Source organism: Marmota flaviventris, chromosome 1, assembly GCF_047511675.1.
Source record: "Marmota flaviventris isolate mMarFla1 chromosome 1, mMarFla1.hap1, whole genome shotgun sequence".
NCBI classification, from domain to species: domain Eukaryota; kingdom Metazoa; phylum Chordata; class Mammalia; order Rodentia; family Sciuridae; genus Marmota; species Marmota flaviventris.
Genome location: NC_092498.1, coordinates 17,306,071 through 17,330,893, shown reverse-complemented (window position 1 = coordinate 17,330,893; position 24,823 = coordinate 17,306,071). Strand labels below are relative to the sequence as shown.

The 24,823-nt window shown below is 38.9% G+C and overlaps 1 protein-coding gene across 2 annotated transcripts in view; it reads right to left on the bottom strand.

Annotated features, from left to right (window-relative positions):
- The window catches only part of Dgki (diacylglycerol kinase iota), a 408,417-nt gene that overhangs the window by 93,168 nt on the left and 290,426 nt on the right, over positions 1–24,823 (bottom strand). For both annotated transcript variants that reach the window (XM_027952172.2, XM_027952173.2), the window contains one exon: positions 10,962–11,062. In XM_027952172.2, coding sequence (XP_027807973.1) covers positions 10,962–11,062 — 101 coding nt within the window. The remainder of the gene's footprint in view (positions 1–10,961; positions 11,063–24,823) is intronic.

The following is a 24,823-nucleotide window of genomic DNA, read 5'->3' as shown; positions in this document are numbered from 1 at the left end:
TGTAAGTTTCCATCAGGAAATTAGTATTTGCAGAATTCTTCCCTACAGGGAAATACCACTACAGAGTCATATAGACAGACCTCAAGTATTCAGGTGGGATATAACAAAAGTTTGACCATGAGAGTGGAATGTTGGCTTCATAGCTAGTTCAGCCAAATAAATGCAAAAATCAAGATGAAATCACAAATTCCCCAAAACTAACCATATCTAAGAGTTAAGTATATGAAATGATGATTATAGACACATTGGTCCAAATATCTTCTACAGTTTCAATATTATCCTGTTGCCCCATATGGTGATAGGCAAGGTCACCCCTAAATGAATGCTGGCTCTGTCATGCAGCCTCACATTTCTAGTTGATTAGATACATGTGAAGAATTAATGCCAGAAAGATTTCCTAAAATTATCTGAAGGAGCCCAAGTCAAATTATAGCCAGGCAGCTTCCATAAAGAGATGAGCAATAGGGCAAACCCATCCCTAGCAGCTGACAACCTAAAGGTCCTCTCTCATTCTGCTGCTAGGTGACTCTGGGAAAGTGGCAGTGGACCAGGGATGCAGGAGACCCAGTAGGTACTAACAGTGCTTTCCTCTGAAAGGCCTGCGGCTCTTATGCATGTAAGTGTCATATCATATCATAGTTCTGAATCAATCTGCAAAGAGATTGTTTTCAGGCTGTTGCCATTTCTACCCTGGGTCCTATTCAGTTCAGTATAATTAGCCATAAATTGTATGAATGTAGAATATCCATCTTGTTGAGAACCAATCTCTGATGTTCTCTCTCCTGACTACAGTATTCCCCTAGAAATCATCTGAAATTTAGCCTTTTTTGCATTTTGGTTTCCACTTTTAATTACTCAGAACCCAAATAAAGAACACTGGATGTGCCAGTATTTCAATGCCAGAAGGCACATGTAAGCAAAGGTCAGTATTCCTGTTTTAGGTATCCATTCCCTTTGTGCATACTTCTGAAGAAAGTAATTAACATATATTCAAATTTCCTAAATAGTATGAAGGTCATGTCAGAAGATATAAGGAGAGAAATTGGGAGACTAGAGCTTTTTTTAAGCTGGACTCCAGGACCTAGAATACTAGTTGATACACCTACTTGAAATAAACATTGTTCAACAAAGAGATGAACAAAGGACTGTTGTATGTGTCTTAGTTCAAAATGCTGGTATTAGTTCAAATATCAGGTGATGAATGACAGCTGAGACTGCATCCAGAGCTCAAGGGCCCCACCCAGATGCATGCAGAGCCACAAAGGAATGCCCCCCTGCTGTTGACAGTCTGCTTTAGCTCCCACCTGAGTTCCTCTCCAGGAAGGAAGATAGGTTTGTTCCCTCCCTGGGGGAAGCCCCACCTGTATCCAATAACCCTTGCCTCTCTTGGACAACTCTAAGTTTGGATCTGGCTGTCCCAGATCCAAAGCCCTTGTAGGAATCCTCTATTGCAGCTGTGTCAAAGCTCAACTTGCCCCTCTACTCAGTCCTAAGTTCCTTCCCTGCAGAACCCTGGTTCCCTCTTAGGAAATCCCCACTTATCTCCCAATCCACAAAATTCGTTTCAGAGTCTGTTTCCCAGTGAACCCAACCTACTTCAAGAACAATGGCCCCCAATTTTTCCAAATGACACATTTCTATTTGTTGCACAGCTATGTGTTAACAAACAATAGGGTGTGTAGTAGGAAATATACTGGATTAAGAGAAAAGATACAGTTTCTTATAAAAATCCTGTCCTGGTAATGTGACCATGATAAGACAATGCTTTTGGTGTCCTTTTGAAAACATATGGGGTCAGTGTATAGAGCAGTCCTTCATAACCATGAAGCACACTGAACAAATATGGAAGTGGTGTTTATTATTTATCATTAAACATGATGGTCATGACTGTCATGACTGACACTGTCACTCACTTAGTAACATGACCAATGAAAAAATGATAATTTTATACAGGATCTTAGGAGAAAGCCTTCAAAGAGAGGATAAGGACCATGTGAGCTCAAATCCTGGGGTCGTCAAGCTAGTAAGACAACAACTACATGGACTAGGTTGGTATTATGCAATAATAATTGGCCTTTATTTTGTGGGTATGTTACAGAAGATAAATCAGCTAAAAAGGAAAAATTCTGGTTTGGGTAAGGACTTAGGGATGCACCTGAAATTGATTACTCTCATTACCTAAGAGTAAGATTTAACAATGAAGAAAGGATCAAATCCCATTATCAACACTTCTGGCTTATTGCCTTGTCTGAGACCTAATATTATGAATTTCTAATACAGCACAGCTCGGGAAGCATACCTTATTTCCTCAGAGACATGGATCATATGTAACAAAGGAATTTTTTTATTAATAATAAGAACATATTTCAGCCTGATATTCCTCTGGCATCAGAGTCCTTTGAAATCAGAAAGACAGAGAGTATAGTCATCAGAATCCAAGACCCCAGGAAGTGACAGGTCAGGCTCCAGGTACTTATGAAAAGCCAGTGAATTCAGTGATCCATTTCTAAAGTGCTACCCAGCAATTCTACCTGGGCCCCACTTTGCTTCTCCTTTCAAATGGACAATTTCCAACTTTCTTGTCTCTCCCTGAACACTGGCACCCTCTCTTCCCTGTTTTCACCTAATAAGCCCATTTCTTATTTTACTAAGGAGATTAAAGTCATCACTAGGGATTCTGCTTCTCCCTAATTCCAAATCCATCAATCTACTTGTATGCACCTCCACTACTCTGTTTCCCCTCTCTGTACAACAGAGCCTGGCTCCTCCCTCTGCATACCCCTCCTCTGCACACCAGACCCCATCTCACCACCTGCCCAAAGGCACTGCCCCAGAAGCTGTCCTCTTCTATCAAGCTCTGTCTCTCTAGTGGATTGATCCTAAAGCAGACCAGACCCCACCCAAAAGACCTTTGCCATAATCAAGCTTTTCCTCTTGTCAGAAAGATTTCTACAAAGGGTGTCACCAGGTTATCAGCAACAATTTCTGTAGAGAGCATTGTGGTTTGTAGCCTCTCTTTCTTGTAAATGCCAGGTTTGTAGACAAAATGTGTGAAACCTCTGTCTAGCCTAAGAACATGGGACAAAGAATAAATGTTCCCACCCACTGCCATGGAACCATCCCACTGAGTATAAATCTAAAAGAATTTCCAGATTCAAAGTCTAGAGATTTTTAGGTGTTAGCCTCTCTGGACTGCTGCAACCTAAATAAGCCTGCTTCCTGCTAATGCCTCGGGTGTCTGGCCTCATCTCTCCTACAACAGTCCCATTAGCATACTCACCTGCTAAAATATCTTACAAGCTAGGAAAAAACAAAAAGAGTCCTCCTTTGATTCAACATTCTTTTCCAGCTAACATGCCATTTTTCTTTCCCATTTTGTAAACAGCTCAAATGAGCAGTCTGTGCTGAGTTACTTCCTTTGCACTCATTTGCACATGGACACACTATTTACCTTCACTTTTTTCAATCCACAACCTCTTGTGAGGTTAATAAAAAACACTCTCTACCAAATCCAATTACCAATCTTAACATGCATCCTACTCTCTGGAATATTTGACACTTATGTTCTTCCTTTTATGAAATGTTTTTCTGCTCTTGGCTTCCAGGGAATAAGCCCCCGTGCTGTCTTTCTGGCTCACTGGATGCTTCTTATTGGTCTTCTTTGCCGAATTCTCTTCAATCCCCCTACCTCTACTTACCAAGCTGAACAGGTCAAAACCTCAGAGGCAATCTTGAATCCGTCTGCATTCAGTACAGCTAACCCATAACCTCATCCTACCAGTACTGCCTCCAAAATGTATCCAGATACCAACAGCTTCTCTCCAACTCTACTAGTTTAACTTTCTCACTCTGTCACCTCTCACCTGGAATGGGGCCTTCTGTCTGTCGACTTGTTTACACTCTTACAATCTGACAGAGTCAGTTCTCCAATCAGGAGTCAGAAAAAAATCCATGCCTGTTCCAGTTCTCAAACAGTTCTGACACATTCTCATCACACTCCCTACGGCCAACAAGCCGTCTCTGTGAATTGGCCCTTTCCTACAAACACAAAACCTTTTCCTTCTCCTTTCCACAAGTAACCAAGTTCATCCTCAAGGACCTCCTTTGTGTTCACATATGCTCTTTGCATTCAAATCTCTGCTTAAATGTCACCTCCTCAGATGTCTCTCCTTGATTACCTTTCAAGTGTCAGGATCCTCTGTCACTCTCCTGTCACGATGGCACTCTCTATTATATTCTATTATGTGTTAATTTGTCTCTCTCCCCACTGAAATATAAACTCTATGAGGGTGATCACTTCTCAGTAAAGAAACAGTACTAGAAATATGGTCAATAAACATTTGTTAAATTTATGACTGGGTGATTCATCTGAGATTGAAAGGAGACCCCAAACCAGAAAATTTTCCCATAAGTCAGAGAATGATGAATTAAAAGTCAGTTTACATATAAAAAGGTGAGAGGTACTGGGGAATTAAATTAACCAAATTATATGTGTATATACAAATACATCACAATGAATTCCACTATTATATATAACTATAATGCACCAATTAAAAATTAAATAAAAATGTAAAAAGCATTTGAAATGGTATTACGAATGATTGACATATGCACTTTTACTTATACTCTTAAATATACTTTACATAAGAAAATCAGAAGCACTACTTGGAGGAAACAGTGATTAAGTATTCAGAATGCCAACCCTTTCTATAATTTTCTTATGTTTCTGTGCCTCACCTGCTTTATAAGTGAACTGGGGATAACAATACTGCCTATCATACATGGATAAGAGAGAATTAAATTACATGATATGTGTATTAAAGATATGTCCTAGTTTACAACATAGTGCAATATGTGTTGACTAGAATTTTAACTAATATTATATTTTTAAATAGAATAATAGAGATACAAACAAAAGAAAAGGAAGGACAGTAAAAGAAACAAAGCACGGAGTCAGTTTGTGAAAATAAAAGTAAATATCAACACACTTGGGAAAGGATGGACCATGACCTGCAGAGGACAAACTGATGTCATGAACTTCCCAGATGGACTTCCAAAGGAATGCCTATCACCCACTTCATGAGATGGAGGCCCATGTCTCTGCTCAATAGCCCTGTTGTCAACTTGTTAAACAGGGGGGTTGGGGGGAAATATTCCATTTTATATGAAGCAATCAAGAGAAAAATCATCAGCATTTTTAGCAAATTCTTGAAACAAAAAGCATTTGCACAATTCTCTAATGCTTACACTCATTCTGCACCATACTGGAGCTTCGAAAACTTCACTGAGGGAACAAGTCAGAGGAAAAGGTTTAAATCCTACCTAATTTCTACAGGGCAAAACATTTATTATAATATGTTCTTTAAAAATATTTAATTCAACCACTGCATTTAGTAGATAAGAAAACTGAAGTCTGAAGAAGACAAATACATGGCTCAAGGTCACACAGCTAATTAGTGGTTAGACTGGATTTGCTCATTCTTGCATGTATATATTTTATCTTTTACTTTTGATATTTAAATAATATTTGCTAGGAAAATAGGTAAATGGGAAAAAAGCTCTAGCAAATGGAGACGAATTATGTTTTGCTTTGTTTTTCAACCACTGTTTGTTCACACTAAGAACACAATATATGTGCTCTGAATAAATAATATTGTACTGTGAGATGCTCTGGTTTCATTTTTCAGTTCCCAGCACCCCCCATGGTATCTGTATGTAACTGATGCAGATATGAAGCTGCTGCAAAGTATGAATGCATGATGATCGAATGGTTCCACCAATTTCACATATTTTTTTTAAAAATTCAGTTGAAGTCAAATATGGAAACTGGAAGCAATGAAACCTCCAGTGGTCCATGCACTACCACCAAAGGATAGAGAAAGGAAAAGATAAAAGTAGTGATTCTGCAGTAGAGAAATCTTGGAAATACCATCTTAGTCAATCAGGTCAACATGCCAGAGACATTATGTAGGCATCAGGTGAGTCCTAATAGAATGGGTCAAGAAGGGTACTCTGCCTCTGCAGTTTTCTTTCCAAGAAACCATAACCCCATTCTAATTATGAGTAAGAGTAAGACAACAGACATAGCCATATTTGAGGATATTCTACCAGATACCTGTTTAATACTCCTTAAGACCATCAAGGTGATTGGTGGGGAATCAAAAAAAAAAAAGGAGAAAAGACTGAGAAACTGTCATAGACCAGAGGAGACAGGGAAGAAATGCCAACTCAATGTAATGTGTATCCAGGAATGAATCCAGGAATAGACTTAAGGAATGAGAATTTGCAGATGTCTGGGCATATCAAACATGGACTTAGAGTTTCCATACACCATGCTTTTAAGTGTCTTGTCATCATAGCAGATGTTTATACTAACAATAAAATCACATTGAATGATTATATACATTTTCTTCCCCCAACTTTCTAGTTACAATTGGTTATACATATAAAAGGGTTTCTAATCTGTGAATTCAATATTTCAGTTATTTTCAATCCACAGTAGTTGGATTATAACTGACCATTTAACTCCTCCCCCCCCCAAAAAAAAATGAAAGGTAAGATATTTTTCTTGTGATTATTCTCTGAACAATGCAGTATAATGATTATGTACATAGCTTTTATGTTATTTTAGGTATCATAAGTAATTTAGAGATGATTAAAAGTATATGGGAGGATGTGTATAGGTTATAAGCAAATAATACTTTATATTTAAGGGGCTTGTATATTCATAGATTTCGGTATCCACAGGGAGTCCTGGAATCAATCTGCTGCTGATACCAAGGAAAACTATATTTATTACTGTTTTCAATTCTGTTTTTGAAAGCAAGAAAGGGAGTTGGAGGGTGTTGCTCCAGTTTGAAGGAGGTCAGCCTTGTGTTAGTCAGTTTTTTGTCACTGATCAAAATACCTGACAAGAACAACTTAGAGGAGGGAAAGTGTACTTTCGGCTCATAGTTTTGGAGATTTATTCCATGGTCAGCTAACTCCATTGCTTTGGGCCCAAAGTAAGACAGAATATCACAGTGGAAGGGTAATATCACAGGAGGAAAGGTAGAGGAAATCTATCAGCTCACAGCACCCAGAAAATACACACACACACACACACACACACACACACAGAGAGAGCAAGCACAAGGAGTCAGGAAGAAAACACAATAACCAAGGACACACCTACAATTACCTACTTCCTCCAGCTATGCCCCACCTATCTACAGTTACCACCCAAAGTCCATTAAAATTATCAGTACAACAAATGGAATAATCCCATTGTTTAGTTTATAGTTCTCACAATTTAATGATTTCACCTTTGAACAGTTATGCATAATAAATAACACATGATCTTTTGGGATGGCATATATAAATCATAACAAGTCCCTACACTGACCCTCTCATTATGGACCTGAAGACTGATAGGGGGTGTGACAGTAGAGTTCTTTAACAACTGCAACCATAAAAATCATAGCTGCCACTTTTGGAAAACATGGTAATGTGCCAGACTAAGCACCAGGAGTTTCATATACAAGATTATATTTCAGCCTCAGCACTCTATGGGATTGCAATTATATTCTCATTTTAAAGATGAGAGATTTGATCATCAGAGAAATTAAAGTATTTTGCCATGGTTACAACTGAGATCCAAATACAAACATTTATGACTTTTCTACTAAATCACTTATCAAGGAAATTCCATTAGTGAAAATGCCTAAATTGCTGTACCAAATTAGAGCGCAATCCTAATATCATTAGTTTCAACCAATAAACTGAGAAAGTATACATTATATACTGTGTGCATCCAGATAATATCCATTATATTGAGAAAAGCATTGCTGAAAAATTATATTTGATACATAATTATTTGTTAGCCCCTCTTATCTTTATATACTATATCTGTTTTCTGTTGGCCCCAAATTGATCTTACCTATTTGTGTTTTAGGCTCTAAACTCTTGTGAACTACCATAGCAATTAAAAAATGTACAGTAAATGCCAAAAGTAAAGTTTAATCAGTTTCACAGGATAGTGTTAAATTTTGGCCAGTGTCAAGTTATTCTAGATATAAAAATATATGTCATGCCAATTAATCTCTTTTGAAGACAGAAATAAAATGGATTTTCAAAAACTGATTATTTTTTGCCTAGACTGTATGGTTACATGCTTTATTAATAATACATTTATGTACTTCATTCAGATGACAGTAGTGATTTTCTGCTGTCATTATTATAGATTTGCTTAAGATTTTAATACCTCCCATTGCAAATATATGTGTCTATCACTAAATGTAAGTTGCAAAATATTACTAGAGATCCATTATTTTTTATCATTTTCAAAAATTGCAAACTATTCATTTAGAAGTTTGGAATAAAAAAGAGCATAAAACAGTGTTATTTATAACTAGAAGCTTCTAAAAATCAATTTAATCAATTTAACATGGCCACTTTCTCTATACATTCTACCTCTTCAGTTGAATAGACTTTCCCCTCTTACAAATCATAACCATCAACCTGAAGCTTTATAACCAGTGAGGGAGACTCCAGGTGTTTTAAGTAAGTCTAAATTTTATCAACAAGAGCTGAGGGAGGAACTGTGAAGGACACAACCTGTCCATGCTGCTAGTTTAGGGGGAATGTCCCCAGGTGAGCTGGAGCTAAATGGTAGGGAAATGGAAAGTATTTGAAATGGTCTAGTCATCTTTCTCTATGCTAAAATAAGCAGAGCAACTAAAGCGGCTGCTATTCTGTTTTATCACTCTGTACTGCAGACAAAAGGAAGGCTTAGTTAGACCATGAACATCCCAGCAAACATCCCAACTTGTAATATGAATGATATGAACAGCCCTTCAGACACCCTAGCAAGAATCTAGTACATGGTGATGGTAATCACCTCTGTGTGTGCCTGAATAAATGAAAGAATGAAGAGGACTCACTCCTTCTGTTTCTTAAAACTCAGATTTTTAGAATAATTCCTTTAGTGCCCACTTTGGGAGTTTACTTGCCCTTTTGGGTTCCAAAGACTCTGCTGATTTCATTGACCTATATTAATGCCAAGTTCCTTCTCCCAATTTAAGAAGTTTTCTCACATAGAAGTTTGATAACATATGATGAGTAAGGCTCTTGCCAGGAAATGTCATCTTCCTGGAAAAAACTCACATCACAATTGCCTCTGGCAACAGTGGACAGATAACGCCACAGGAAAGATAGGACAGATCCCTGAAACCATAGATAAGCTTCAAATTTCATTTTGGCCCCAAATATTCAAGTGTATCCCCACTTCCAACTGAGAACTGACTGTAAGTTACAAAATATTACTAGAGATCCATTATTTTTTTTATTATTTTCAAAAATTGCAAACTATTCATTTAGAAGTTTGGAATAAGAAAGAGTATAAAAGAGTTCTTTATAACTAGAAGCTTCTAAAAATCAATTTAATTTACATTGTAGCTATACCTCCCATTGCAAATATATATATATGTCTATCACTCAATGGATTCCATTGGTTTCCGGTGCAGGTCTGTTATTTATAATCTCTTTACATTAGAAAATGTAAGATGATGTTAACAAAAGGAAGAAATGCAGAGTTGCAGAAAATTACCCCCATTTCAGCTCCCACTTTCCTACCAAAGCAGTGGGAGAGAATGGTAGAAGTGAGAGCTGAGAAGAAAATAAAGGTCCAGATGTTTCAGGGAAACACCCAAAAGGGCTGAGGAAGCTGAAGCAGTAGAGAGAATTGAGAAAGTAGAGATTTCACGGAGAACTCTCTAGCAGATTCTATAACGAGGCCACCAGGGAAAAGGGTCCTTGCTCACTGCCAACCCTGGATTGTAGAAGAGCTTGCATCCACCTGAGACTGTCCTTGGATCTCAGGATTTCCATCCACTACCACTCTCTCCAGATCAGAGCCAGAAATCAGAACATGGAAGTCACTAACCCAGGAATGCTTCTCCTACTCCACTCCTTCCCATTTTAACTAGTTCCTCTTCTACACTTCTGGTCAGTCCACATTGGGACACCAATTGGGATTTGGTTAATAATCTTTAATTCTCTATAAAATTCCTTTTTAAATTTTTTTTTAGTTGTTGATGGACACAATACCTTTATTTTATTTGTTTTCATTTTTATGTGGTGCCGGGGAACCCAGTGCCTCACGCATGCTAGGCAAGTGCTCTACCACTGAGCCACAATCCTGGCCCCATAAAACTCCTTTCTTTTTGGTGGCATCCTTGTCTGTTCACCTAGACACTGGTCTTCATTACCATCCTTGATCTTACTAAGCTTGACTATTGGCCTCCACAATTAAGAAGGAGTTCAGAATTTCAGAATTTTAAGATAGTGACCAGAATGTAAAAAGTGTCCTATAAATACTGATTGATGAGGGAAATTGACAATGAGCTATGTGTTCAATGAAGTATACAGAACATATATACATGGAGAATTCATATGTTGACTCAATTTGAGACTTCAGAAACCATGGCACCTTATCCTCCGTGAGTTACTCTATCGACAAAGCATTCTGCATCCTGTGAGATGTTCTTTGACATCACACCAGAGGATGGTAACTAAAAATGATGGATGTGCCTTCATGGCTAACTTTGCCACCCTTGTGTAAGAATGAGGGAAGTATTTGATAATGCAGGCCCCAGAGAGAGAACCGTGTTGCCTCGAGGGTTTGTAGGTGTTCCTCTGCCATGGTCTTACCTGCTTTCTGCTTCCCTCACTGCGGGCAATGCTGGGACTGACAGTGGTGAATGAGCTGGGAGCTCCTGACCTTGCTCCGGGAGCTGAGTGATTGGACTCTAATGCTTTCCCTTCCCAGTTCTGTTCTCTCCGGCCCACAGATCATCATTTGGAGTTTGCATGTTACTGTGCTTCCCTAGCCATGGTCTAGTGACTCTGCCCATCAAACCAAAGAGGGTCAAGAAGCTGAAGACAAGCTGATCTTAGGAAACCTACAAGCACCAGCAACTTACAAGCTTCCCGAAGTTTCTCTTTGTCGTAGTGGAATCCTTCATAGTCTTGTAAACTGATTTTGTTCACCCGGATCCTCAGGCGATCTGGGACAGACTGGGGACTGCAAAACAAGAACCGAGTGGTCAGATACAAATGAGAGAGAAGAACTGGGAGTCATGCACCTGGAGGGACTAGGGACAAGGTCGTCTCTTCTGGCTTAGAAGAAAAAGTTCACATTCAACCGAGAATTGCAAGTTGTTTACCAGAACCTAACATTCCTGCAATTTAACTAATAACATAAAAAACAGCAGAAAAAAAAGCCCTTTGGAGACCACTTTATATAATATTTGATATTAATTTATTAAAATGTTAAGGAAAAATGTGTTTTGTTACATAACAAATTAGACGTGGCTAATTGGAAATAGAAGCAGGGTGTTACTATGAAAAATGAAAGGTCCACAGTAGTCGGACCTGGTCAGTGGTGGCCTGACCCTCGGAAGAGAGAGAAAAACCAATAAAAAGGACAGAATGAGAATCCAGAAAGCACAGAACTACAATTGAAATAGCTCTCCTCGATGGAGTCATCTCTGAAAACACCTGTCACTTAGAGCATGTTACGTGAGCACTGCCTATGAAGGTACCTCTGAGCTTCCCCAAATAAAAAGTCGATAGGTATAGTGTACTTTCATTGTTTCATTAGGCAGAGAATGAAGTATGTAATTCATCTGGAAGGCATTTAACCCAAGCTGGTTCAGGACACATATTCAACAAAGGGGACAGCACCAAACTTCCTTCAGCTTCCTGTTCACCCTCAGAAAGTTGGTAACTAGATTTCTTGGATGTTTTCTTAAATGACATTTTCAAAGAAGTTTCATATCAGGCACAAGTTGAGTGAAATAGCTTAGTTTTTGTTACCTCCCCTGTGGATCTACAGGTTTCTTTAACACATGAATATAACACAGTCCTGGCTTGTCCGCAGAGACCACCTCATATTTATATTTCAGCAGTTGAGCAAAGAGGATCGCTGCTCATTTTTATATGAAACAGTGATAAAAGTCACCACTGACCATACTAGAGAGAATAGCATTACTCTTCAATTCACTTCTGTAGGGGAAGAAAAGGAAGGCAAATAAGAGAAGAAAGGGAAGGAAGGAAGGAAAATGGAAGAATTGAAGGATGGGAAGGAGGGAGGGAAGGAATGAAAACAATGGCTGGAAGGAAGAAGCCACTTTAGACCTCAGGACACTGCTCTCGACCCACCTCAAAGACACAGAGACCCATGAACCCATACCCATTTAATCTCACTGCAACTCTGGAAGAGGGAGTGAAAAAAATTAATCTCATTCTCTTATCTAAAAATCTCATTTCAGGGCAAATAATAGAAATTCCTTCCTAGATTTCAATTGTACTAATATAAAAATAATATACATATCTAGATATACATAGATATAGAGGTAGAATATATGTATGTATATTCACATATCCATATATAGCTCTCTCCCTATCTTTCACACTCACACACTTAAGACGTTTTAAAATGTAGATATAACTGCACCTTCTAAAGTGAGACAGCAGGCAGGTTAAAAGGCCTGAGATTCGCTGGGTTAAAATCAATATGAAACCTCAGTGTTGGGCAGTCCTGGGGGAAGGCTGAGATGATGGATTCAGTGGCTGCATCAGTCCATCATTCACAACTTTGTATCGACCTTGCAATGGACACTGAAGAGGTCTGAGGAATAAAGCTCACATGAGCATTTAAGAGGTGATGAGAGATCTAGTTTGACAGAATAGTATTTGGTAGCATTGACCTCAAGCATCAAGCATCCCCATATCATTTTTCAGATCAGCAAACTGAGGTTCAGAAAGGTAAAGTGATTTTAAGGTCACATAGTTGCTAAGTGACAGAGCTTGGAACAGGGACTTCTTCTCCCCACATGTCAGCTTCATGCTCTCTCTACTACCCAGTGCTCCTCTGAGGAGCTCCAAGTCAATGGTTAGATACCAAAAAACCTATGGATGTGACAGCAAAGCCTTAACATCTGAGCTAGCAGAGTCTGAAGATCTCTGTTGGTTCTAAGACTCTTTTTCATCAATAAACAATAGACAAGGGGATGGCTAAGTACCCACAGTAATTATAATAAGAGAGCATAAGGCAGATATTATAGATGTGTGGAAGGGAAATGAGTTTAGAAGAAAGTCTGCCCATAACATATTGCAAAGTGAAAAAAGAGTCCTGGGAAATTATACACAGCATAAGCTCCTGCATGCAAATTATAGAATTTAGGAGTCTGTATATGTAAGAGAAGTGTTTGGAGCAATCTTCAACAAGATGTTCCAAGTGGTTATCTCTATGTGGTGGGACTTGGGGATTATTTTGCATTGAGGATCATCATATTTAGTGAAATAACATGTCATTTGAAAAGTATGTCAATTTGTAAATAAATGATAACTCTGGATAAGAGTAAAAATAAGGATTACAGCAAAGAGAATTAGCTGTACAAAGTTAGGAAAGAATTTAAGCATTTAATAGATGACCACATGATGGTCATACCAAACACTTATCCCCAAATTAAGGGGGTCTAATCTTTCTTTAATTTACAGGTTCACCTAAGTGATCTATAAAGGTTGCAATTAGCAAATACTTTGCTATGAACATAACAGTTAAGAAGAAAGGTAGAACCATGAAACATGATGGTCCTTCATACCCTGTAATGGGGTCTGGGGGTGCAGGAGTTGAATGAGCTCTCCTTAACCTTCTTTTGAGATAACAGTGGACCTAATGGCAGAGAGCTCTAGTCTTCTTCAGTGGGAAGGAGGCACCAAAACTAGGACCTTATTATAGCCCAGATGCCAAGTAGGAAAAAGAATTCAGAGAAGGAGCCAGTCCCTGCTCCCCACATCATGAGCTCCCCTGTTGAGCTCACCAATTGTACCACTTTTTTCAAAATCCATCAGTGTCTGCTCCTTGTCCATCTCCCAGGTTCTCATTGATGCCCTTTGATGCCAACCTAAACAGTGCTTCTTCCTGAATCACTGGGTTCCCACCAAAGTTCCTGACTTCCAGGGGTCACACCATGGACAGACAATAGGAGCTATCATTTGAATAGAACTTTATAGATCCAAAATTAATCCATGCACTATTTCACTTCATCTCCAGAATGACCAGCTAAGCCAGACAGACTAGCCACCACATAATATCCTCACCCACCCAATCTCCCATCTTCTCTCAACAACTTACACATCCAGTTTTCCCACCACTAGCAACTTTCTTAAACCCCGTATTGTAAGTCAACTAATGTTTTGCTTCCTATCAAACTTTGCCACAGTTGAGCCCTGACAACACTAAATTTTAGGGCTTTGGACCGTAAAGTCTGTGATGGAAACCCCTTTGGATTTTTCTTCACCTGCTGTAAACCATAGATAAATGAGGCAATACCACAAATCGATAAAGAACTTGACTCCAAATCAGATTGGCTGGATTTGAAGTGAAGTTCTTGTAATCACTGGTCAATCAGAAAACTCCATTCTTTCACTTCCTCGTAAGTAAGATGCAGATAACAGCATGCACCTCACAGGGTCACAGTGAGAATTAAATGAGTCAGTACATGCAATCTGCTTTGAAAAAGTGCTGCCATGTTGTAAGTGCTCAATGAATATTAACTGATATCATTTTAGTAATTATTCTGAAAAATTCTCTCCTGGATAAGGCTCACCTAATACTAGCATCTGCTGCTGTCCAATATTGGAAGAAGTTTAGAATGTATCCAGAACCCTCCCTAGACATTTCATTTCTCACAAGGTTCCGGGGGAAACAGTCAAGCTTGGCTGATGTCGTGACATTTCATATGCCTGGATCTTCTCCCACCTGGTATTTTACAAAGCCAACTAATAACATGAAAGCAGACAGCTTGAAGGAGAAAGAAAGAAAGTGTACCAAGATTAAATGAAATCCAAGGAATGCAATTTTGTCCCCTTATGTCAAAATGCATTTGTTCCCCATTAATGGCTGGCTGAAGGTGGAGGATGACAATGTTTTCCCTTGGAGTCTGGGGAAGAGAACTGCCATTAGTTTTCTAAAATTACACTTTGCCAAGGAAGTTAGTAAAGCACAGAAGTGACTTAACAATGTGAGCAAATATAACCTTGCCTCCCTGCGAATAGCTAACACACGATATCCCATACTGACCCAGGCACTACTTCAAGGGTTCTAAACCTGACCTCCATGGGACCACTCAGGTTTCCTCTAAGGAATTCATCAATCTGTGAACTCTCCTTCATATTGGGTAGTGACCACAACCTGTTGCCTTCTCACTAATTTCCTGGGCAACATTATGGCTCTGCTCCTCATGCAGAGTGGAACTTCCTGACTCTCAATTGTTCCCCGTGACCACTTTCTTGAGAACCATATTAAGATCTCCTCTCCTTCAGTCACTCACATGGGCTCACAACACCCTCAAACACAGCTTCCCCTAATCACATTTTGCACACCTGTCACCCAGAGGTGTTGGAAGGGAGGTGGACTGCCATGCCATTGTGACAAGCCCTCGAACACTCACTGACATTAAATCTGCACCTGACTCTTGCTCCCCCCTGCTCCCCCTGCTCCCCCTGCTCCCCCTGCTTCTGCTTTTCCAGAGATGCCATTGCAATAAGCTCTGGGTTCTTTTTTTCTTTTTATTGTCCCTATGTAAAATTTCAGCCCATTAGAGTCAAGTCTTCCCTTATGCTCTGAGATCTCTTCCTCCTCAAATTAATTTCTTTAGTACACAGTTTCTCTCAGCCTCACACAAGACTCCTCTCACCCAAACTCCTGCCTGGAGTATTCATCCTACAGAGGAAGCAGATGAGCTAGGTGCTTTGGTGTCCCAAGATCGCTTTAATGCCACTGACACCACAGGATCTCTTCTTGCTGAAAACACCAATCACCTGGGAGAGGTCTCATTGGTTTTTTCAATGAGAAGAGATCGTGTGGTGACAATGACTGTCATCAAAGATTGATCATGTGTGTGGTGTCAATGATTGATTAAGACAACAGAGCTCAGTGAGGAAAGCAAGAAGTAAAAGAAATCTTAGGCACAATCTGAATTCCATGGATTTACACTTGATCTTGAGAACTCTAAAGCTACCTGCTTTAAGCCCATTTTCTGATCTGAAAATGAGACTGATGATAGAACTGGAGTGAGTACTAGATAAGAAGATGCACATAAGGCTGTTAGCACATTTCTGGTAAATATCAAATGTTCAGAAATAACGTATGATTGTCGTTATTATAATTAGCACCTCAATGATATGCCAGTTTCTACAAGTCTTACTTTTCTTACTCAGTCCTAAATAATACATCATAGTGGAACCCAGAGTTGTAGTTTTGATGAACAGAAAGCAAGGCTTGGCATACTGAGAGTGTCAACATGGGCAGGAGACAGAATTCAGAGTAATTAACCGCCTATCGTTAATAAGAATGCTGTTGGAGATGGGGGCATGTTTGCAATATTTGACTTAAAGATATGAAGAATAAAATCCCTAATTTGTGTTGCCGAGAAGACTTTCAAAGTTATACAATTATTCTACATTTTTCTGCCTTGTAAATATCCTGTTTAATGTTTTCATTAACACCTCTTAGGGGTTGGGGTTGTGGCTCAGCAGCAGAGCACCTGCCTAGCACAGGTGAGGCGCTGGGTTCAATCCTCAGCACCGCATAAAAGTATATCATTAAAAAAATAAGGCATTGTGTCCCAGCTTAAAAAATATTTAGAAAAAAAAAACATTTCTTAGATGGTTCAATTTAAGATGTGGCCCTTATAACATTCACTATAGAGATGCATGGATTTTTGTGAAGGGCCATAATCTTACCAGGCATTTGTTGCCTACAGAGAAAGAGAGAGAGAGCTGTTTTTGTTGTTTTGTTTTGTGAGGCAGAAAAAGCTTCACAACTCTGCCTGTCTCCCTTCAGGCCTAATTAAATGACAATAATAAACTGCTTTAAGTTCTTCTCAGTAATGCCAATATGAGATTCTACCTGATCATAATCTAGATACAATCAAGTGTGTTTCTAACTAATCTTTAGTGAAATTCCTTTGCACTGGCCTCATGTTTAAATATTAATTGTGAGTGTAAGTGTCCAGTATGAAAGACTCTCTCCTCCTCCTCTTTGGGATTCCACCACCTAGAATAGGCCCATGTCCTTTACAATAATATTTATGAACAAAAAAGTAAATGAAACACAGAAGTTGAATTCCTCTGGGACTGAACGTGGCCCTGAGGCTTTAGCATGGTTTGGTGTTGGAGCTTCTCTGAGCTGCTTCCCTGTGGCTTTTCTCTTTGTGAACCCCAGAGGAAACTCCAAATTAGCTGTGCATTTCTGTCCTGTCTGATCTCTGGATCAGGATGTGCATCCATGCTGGATTATCTTCCCACTTTCTTGCATTTTATCTCTACTGGAATTCATGCATATGAAAATGAAAGAATAAAGAACAAACAGATAGTAGATGTCCCTAGCAAAAAAAGGTAAATAATCTGTTTCACTACTATATGTTCTCCAATTAAATTGTTATGAAACATCTACCACCCTATCCTCAGATCAGCTGTCAAGCTGGGCCTAATTTAAATAAAATTATAATCAATGGCTTCCTTTAGCAACTTCCTAAAAATTGCTGACATTTACCTTGGGACATTTTTGAATTGTCAGTGACAACCTATTCAAAACATATGCAGGAAGACCTCTTTACAACAAAACCAAACTGAGTCAAGGCTTCTGAACAGAGATTTAAAATGAATTTTTGACACCTGCCAAAGTCAGACAGAACACTCATAATTCAGTTGACTTCTGCCTGGAGAAGAGAACAATGCCTCAGGAATCTAAAAGGAACTGTACAGAAGTTTTTGAATCTTAATAAGAATAGACCAAAATCACATTGGCAATGACTAGTCCTGCGATCCCAGTGCCCAACATGTTTTCCTGAAGAAGTTTTTAAAGGTTGTTAATTCTTTTCGATAGCAGTTGAACAGGTGCTCAGTCTCTAGGACTTCCGTTGTGACATGACAATTTGCTGTCACGGCTCACAAATCATTTGGGACAGCTATACTTCCAGACCTTCCTGTGATTCATGAAAGTGTTACAAAGTTGGGAAAAAAAAATTTAGACCCCATCTAATTCAGTATTTGTTGGGTATCGGGTTTTAAGTCCCTGAGACTAATGAGCAAAAAGTATACACTTTAAGCACAAAAGTGAGACACATTGTTATCTGATTTATGAGCCAAAGGATTAAAAATAGACTCTACTTATCAAATATCAAGGAACTTTTATGACATTGGCTGAGACAAAATTTATTTTGCACACACTGTCATTAACAATTTCATGCTTTCATGGAAATTTATAACAAATCTCTAGGCCTTTGAAATGTGCGATAGATGAATACGGTACAGAGTGAAGTCACTGTGCAGCTATTACAGACTGTCGTCTCCGCCCAGTTTCATGTCCCTGGTCTATCAAGGGGAAGCAAAGGAGAAGACCAGGCCCCGACTCTCCTTGGTGGCACTGCAGAGAGCTCACCAGGAACAGCAGTTTCATCGTTTTTGCTTTAGAGGCTGAGAGGCCAACAACCTGGATCCACGTTTCACATTCTTCCTGACCTCCTGCTTCTTTTTGTGGCAGTGAATGTCATCACTGCTACTGACCCAGTCAGCCAATCCCACGCTTCCCTGTGCGGCCACGCCCACCCAGACGTCCATGTGGCTAAAACTGCAGCTCCCCCGGTGGGATTTCTTTTTAAGTCACTGAACAGCTGACTGCCAAGGGCTCAAAGTCCTCACCTTCTCTTTTCCCACTGTTTGTTCCCTCTCTTTTCCCAGAAGCCCTGTTCTCTTGGATTTCAGTTCAAAACACTTCTGGTTTCCCAACTTTCCCAAGCTTCCAGTCGCTCCTTCTTTCTCTCCCTGGTAATTCACTCTCCTCCAAATATCTTCCAAATACTAATGCTTCTTTGCTCCTTCCCTCCCCCGCCCCCCCCCTCTCTCTCTCTCACACACACACACACACACACACACACACACACACACACACGGCTTCTATCATCTTGCACCTTGACTAAGTGGGCCTCTGCACCTAAAATTCCTTCACACTCCATTCTGTTTTAAATGCCAATGTGATGGCCACTCCTCCCATCACATTCTTGAGCTCTTCCAGGGCAGGATGCCCATTCTAGCCATCTGTAGATCTCCTGCAACCTCTGTTAAATGTGAGGTTTTCAACTCGTGTCAAATGACTGTTTAAGAACCGCCTAACATTGCAAGAAGAAAAGTTGCTTTTTCATGACAACTGACTGCATTCTTCATCATATCTACTCATGTGTGTTATGCTCTGTGAATCGGGGGTACAATGGGGACCACCCCGCAGAATTTGATTCAAAGGGAAAGTCAACTCCTGGTACGAAAACTACCCACCAGACAAGAATCTCAATGCTCAGGCATCATAGTGTGAGCTGATTCTTTGGCTTGCCGCTGGTCTACACACAGGCCTGGGATGAGATACCATCTGAAAATCCAGAGCTCACGAAAGTGGAGTCTCCTGCCCTGCTACTTGCTGGATTGGCAATTGGTAATGACAAACCTTTAAGAAAAAAAAAAATGTCTTTAAAGTCCCACTCATGCTTACAAAGAGAAAAAGTTAGATAAATGTCATAAGGAAAGGCAAAGAGGAAGCAAATACACAGGAAATGAGAACGGGTGGAAATTCAAGGTGGAGGGAACATGCATTTTTGTAGTAGAATTCTGCAAACTCAGATTGTTGGGAGAAGAACTGTTGAGAGCAGTTGGAATAGAAACAGGTAAAAAATTCAGGCCCTGTCTTCTGTCACATCAGACTATCAGGCCAAAATCACTTCCGTGTTAAGAAGTGAATCCATGGGATGGAGGTTTCCTGGCTATTCAAAATGACTAAACATTTTATATAAAAATGCTAATATAAGTTCATTTTAGCTTGTAGCTGGTAATGGGGCAGAGAATTCCTTCGCTGCTCTGATTGAAGGGAGGACCATCCACCACTATCTCCATTGGGGTAGGAGCCGTTGTAGTTGAGCCAATGAGACATGGAAGGATGATGTCACTCAAGCCAACACAGTGGCTTTAGAAAGACAGACAGACATTTTCTACTTCAGGTTCCAATTTCTATTTATCCAAGTGAGATCTTACACCTATTTGCTATTTAAAGTGCTAAAAATCCTTGCATAGGTTTACAATCACAAACTGTTTTATTATCATGTTTTTGTTTGCAAATGACAAGTTGGTTATCTGTACTGGAAAGATGTGGGGAGGAAGTGTTGTGATTTCTGTGGTTTAAAAACTGTCACTTTACAGAAGGAAACATGTGTGGCCCTGTACACATGCCAGGAAGAGCCCAGAAATTCAGCTTGCAACCCCTGGCTCAATTCTGCACCAAGCCTTTGAGGAGCTGAGAGGTGGAGTCTATGTGTAACCCTAAAGCAATTTTTTTTTTTACCAGAAAAAGACGTGATTGTAATTTTTAAATGACAACACTTACTTCATCTGTAAATAGAAAGAAATCAAGAATTTATAATGGTTTATAAAATAAAAATAACCAACAAAGCAAATAGCCAAAATGCACTAAGCAATAATGGAATGAAGATGAATATGGACATTGCTATAGTTTGGATGTTGCTCACTCCCCAAATGTGGGTGTGTCAGGGTCTTATTCCCCAGTGTCAATATGTTGGGGGGTTGGATATTAGAATGTATGGTATAGAGGGAGGTCCTTGCTGAGTTTGGAAGAAACTGTAGGGCCCCAAATGCTGTCTGGCTTCCTGTTTGGTGATGTGGTCTCTCACTCCCACATATTCTCCCACCATCGTCACCTTTCACAAGGTGAGACAGGCAACAGGGTCCTTGCCAAAGCCTTGGCAATGCTGTTTAGACTTTTAGCCTCCCAAACTGTGAGCTAAATAAGCCTATTTTATTTATAAAGTAAGCCTGCCTCAGGAACTTTGTTATAGTAATGGAAAACTGACTAATACAAGTATCTTAAGAGGTGGGAAATTATAATACAGGCCAAGAAGGTTGGGAAAGGATGGAATGCATGAACTATCATATGTGTTTCCATTGAAAAGCTACTCTGAAATTTTTGTGAGAGGAGATGTACATTCCTAGAAACAGACTTGCTCTGAAGATTCCATGTTTTATTCTCTATGAAGAAGAATAAAAGTAAGCATTAACCTAGTGATAAATAGCATTACCTAAAAAACATTTCCTTATTTTTAGCTTTCTACGTAAAATATTTCATAAATGGGTTCATATACTTTCCTAAAATCTGTGTGTCAGATAAAACACTATTTGAAAATTTGTTTTTTTTTCTTAACTACTTGGTAACTAACACTTTTTGGACTCATTTCTTTTCTTCAGGTTGGCAAGTGCTTGCCAAGATCCTGACTGCTCAGTAGGGGGGTACCCAGGGATCTGGAGAGAGAACCAGCATCACAACACACTTCAGGAACCTACAGCTGGTGGAAACCCAAGTCCCCCACTGGTCTCACAGATGCATCCTACCAGCCCATGTTTCCTCATCGGAAATCCAAAAAGAAAGAATGGAGAGTCCTCCGGCTCTCCTGCCTGACTCAGTGAAATTAACCAATTGGGTGAAAACTTCTCAGTCCCCTCCTCTACTCCCTGACTAGACGACTGAGAGATTTTAAAACTGCTCTTATTTTTAGAATCATTCTTCTTGACTCCATAATAATCGACAGAATAAAAATATTTTTCTAGAATGCAACTTGTAAAAGTCATACAATTTCATTAATGGGATTACTAATCAACAAAGATAAACTGTTGTAAAACTTGATAGTAAACCCGGGGGACAAAAAGTTCCTTGGAATGTATTTTCAGAGGTAAACTAAAAAGTCACCGTGGTCGAGGAAGAAACAGATGCATATAGTAATGGAAAACTGACTAATATAACTAGTTAATTTTTTTTTCTAACAATATTAATAGGAAAAGAATGAAAAGGGAAAACTGGAATGATCTTTTTGGAAATATCATAATAGAATGTGACCATCATTTGGGGTATATTTGCTTGTCCCAATTCTTTCTCTCCTCTCACCTGCCACATGAAGGCAGATGGAATCTCTACCAAGGGCCCAGTATTAAGAATTCGAAGTCAAGAAACTTTCCTTCAGGAAATATATTCAATTCTTTACTTTGCTGTACAACACAACAGTATCAGCCCAAGACATATACTTATGTCCCAATTAGAGGACAGAAGCCATCTCTCCTGAGAGCCATAAATAAAAAATAAAATAAAAGTAAACTACAGGACTTTGTTACATGAAGTTTTAATCTTTTTGTTCCATTTGTAATTCTTCCAACCAGCATTTTCATTTTAGTCAAATTATCTTAGCCATAACTTGGGAATTTGCTGAATTCATTTTTTGAATTCATTTTTCTGACATAAAATGTGATGAGATTTCTAGAGACTAATTAAATGTAGCATCAACAAGGGTTTCTTTTTTTCTTGCCTTTAAAAATGTACTCTCTTTTCATTTCATGTAAGTGTTCTAGGGTGTTCCAACAGGCCAGGAAAACTCAATTGAATTGGTATAATTAAGCTGAGCCTCTCATGAAATACACCTCAGAGTTCATTACCACCTTAGCCAAGCAATCCTATACAAACACATTTTTGAAACATTCAAAATAAACATCTAGACTTCTGTTATTGATGTTCTCCTCATTCTATGTCAGAAGATAAAATCAGTTATTATTACAGTACTGCAGTAAATATTGAAATGTTTCTTTTTTCTCCCTGAATGCAGTAAACCCATTAATAACAATCTAAAGATTTTTTTTCCTCCTTCGGTAGAGAGTCAATTTGCAAGTAAATTTTTTATTCACAAAGACAAGTGAGATTCTTTCTTTTTCTATGTAGAGTCTGTATGCGTTTCTGCAGTTGCTTTCCTTATGATAACACCTTAGGAATTCAGATTGAAATTAAAATTTAAGGTACATAATTATTCACCCACCTTATTTTACAGAAAATAAATTTGGGGTAGAGATTAACAACTTTGCAGTATCTCATCTAATTGATACTTAAAATCTGCTCTAAATTAAAGGTTGATTTCCTTTAGTTCCCCTTGTAACCTTCAATTAAAAAAAAAATAAACTTCCAAAATCAAGTGCTATACATAAAGTTCAACCTTCAAACAATTTGACACAAAAAGGAAAATAACCAAAGTTCTGCCAAATGTACTTGGGATGATGCTGTTATGGGCTGAGCTGAGAGGATGAAGTCCTGGCCCCTGGGTATCAGAATTCGGGGCTCTGTGTGGAGATAAGGTGTTTAGTAAGGGAACTAAATTACAATGGGATCATTTGGGTAGGTCCTAATGAAATAAGATGGGAGTCCTCATAAGAAGAAGGAGTTTGGACAGACGTATGTGGAGGAATGAAAACACATGGCAGGCAGCCAAGGAGAGAGGGGCAGGAACCAACCTGGACACTCCAGCCTCCAGAACCAAGAGAAAGCACTCTTCTGTCATTGAAGCAACCACGTCTGTGGCACTTTGTCATGGCAATGCTAGCAAATGCACACACACAGCTAGTAAAAAGAGGCACGAAAAGCGCTAACACCTTTTGTTCCAATTTTATAAGTATTTATTTTTTTAAAAAAAGATACAAAATGGAAGAATGAGAGGACTGTTAATTTGTCACTTTCCAGAATTCCAAGCTGGCTTAGAAATCTCTATGAATTCTATATCTCTGTTTTGGATATTTGAACCCGAGTTTCCTCTTCTCCTTCTGAAAGTCATAGTATGTTAAGAAAAATGGGACTTTTGTATTTATTGAACTAATTTTATCCTTAAGGTCAGATTATGCTTATTTTTTTAAAACTATATTGATGTTTAAAAAATGGATGAATTCCCTCCCTCTTTTTTCCCACCCAATACACCTGGACCATGTACTGTATCACAACCTGCCTCCAAACTCTCAGCCTCATCCCTGAATCTACTTCTGCAATGGCCCCTTGTGCCCCGCACACTCCAGCCACAAACCAGCAGTTAATATTTGCTTTACTTCTGAAGTGACCTTTTACTGTACAAAAAATGCTGAGTCGTAAGACTTCCTACACCTACGCAGACATGAATAATTCATCTCTAAGCATAAATTTTAAAAGCAACAGAGATATAATTTTAAATTGTGAGTGAATCCTTAATGTATTGTGCCCTTACGTAAGTGTACTGAATGCTGAGCCGTGTGGCGTTGGCTTGCAGAAGAACACAGGAGCCATCCTCCACGGTAGATGCACACATGACCCATCCTGATAAGCCTATTTCAAACCGAACACTGCAAATAACTATTCTAAAAGATTTTCCAAATTCTTTGGCTGTGCAAGAATTTATTTTTAACTGGGTGTCTCTTTGAATTTTTTTTTCTTGTAATAACACTTGAACTGCAAACCTCTAACACCAAAGAGTCACACATTTGAAATGCTCAAAATTGAGTTCTAAGTTAGTCCCATTCCACTGTTTCTTAAAACGTTTACATAGTATGATTTGATTAAAATATATAAATCACACACACACACACACACACACACTCACATACACACATAGGAAAACACTTGAGTTTATTTTTACATGGAGTTCAATGCCTTAAATGCTGTCTTCAAAGCAAATAGCCCTGGAATTTAATTCTGGCTTTATGTATAGTATGTTGGAAGCAAGTTTTCTACCATTTCTTGTTCTCAGTGTTCTCATCTATAGAATGAGGATAATACAATTTGCTACCTAACATAGCTATTAAGTTGTTATATTGATCACATTGTGAGATGCATGGTAGAGCATGGATGCATATTACCTCCGTGTCTAAATGTAAAAGTCCACTT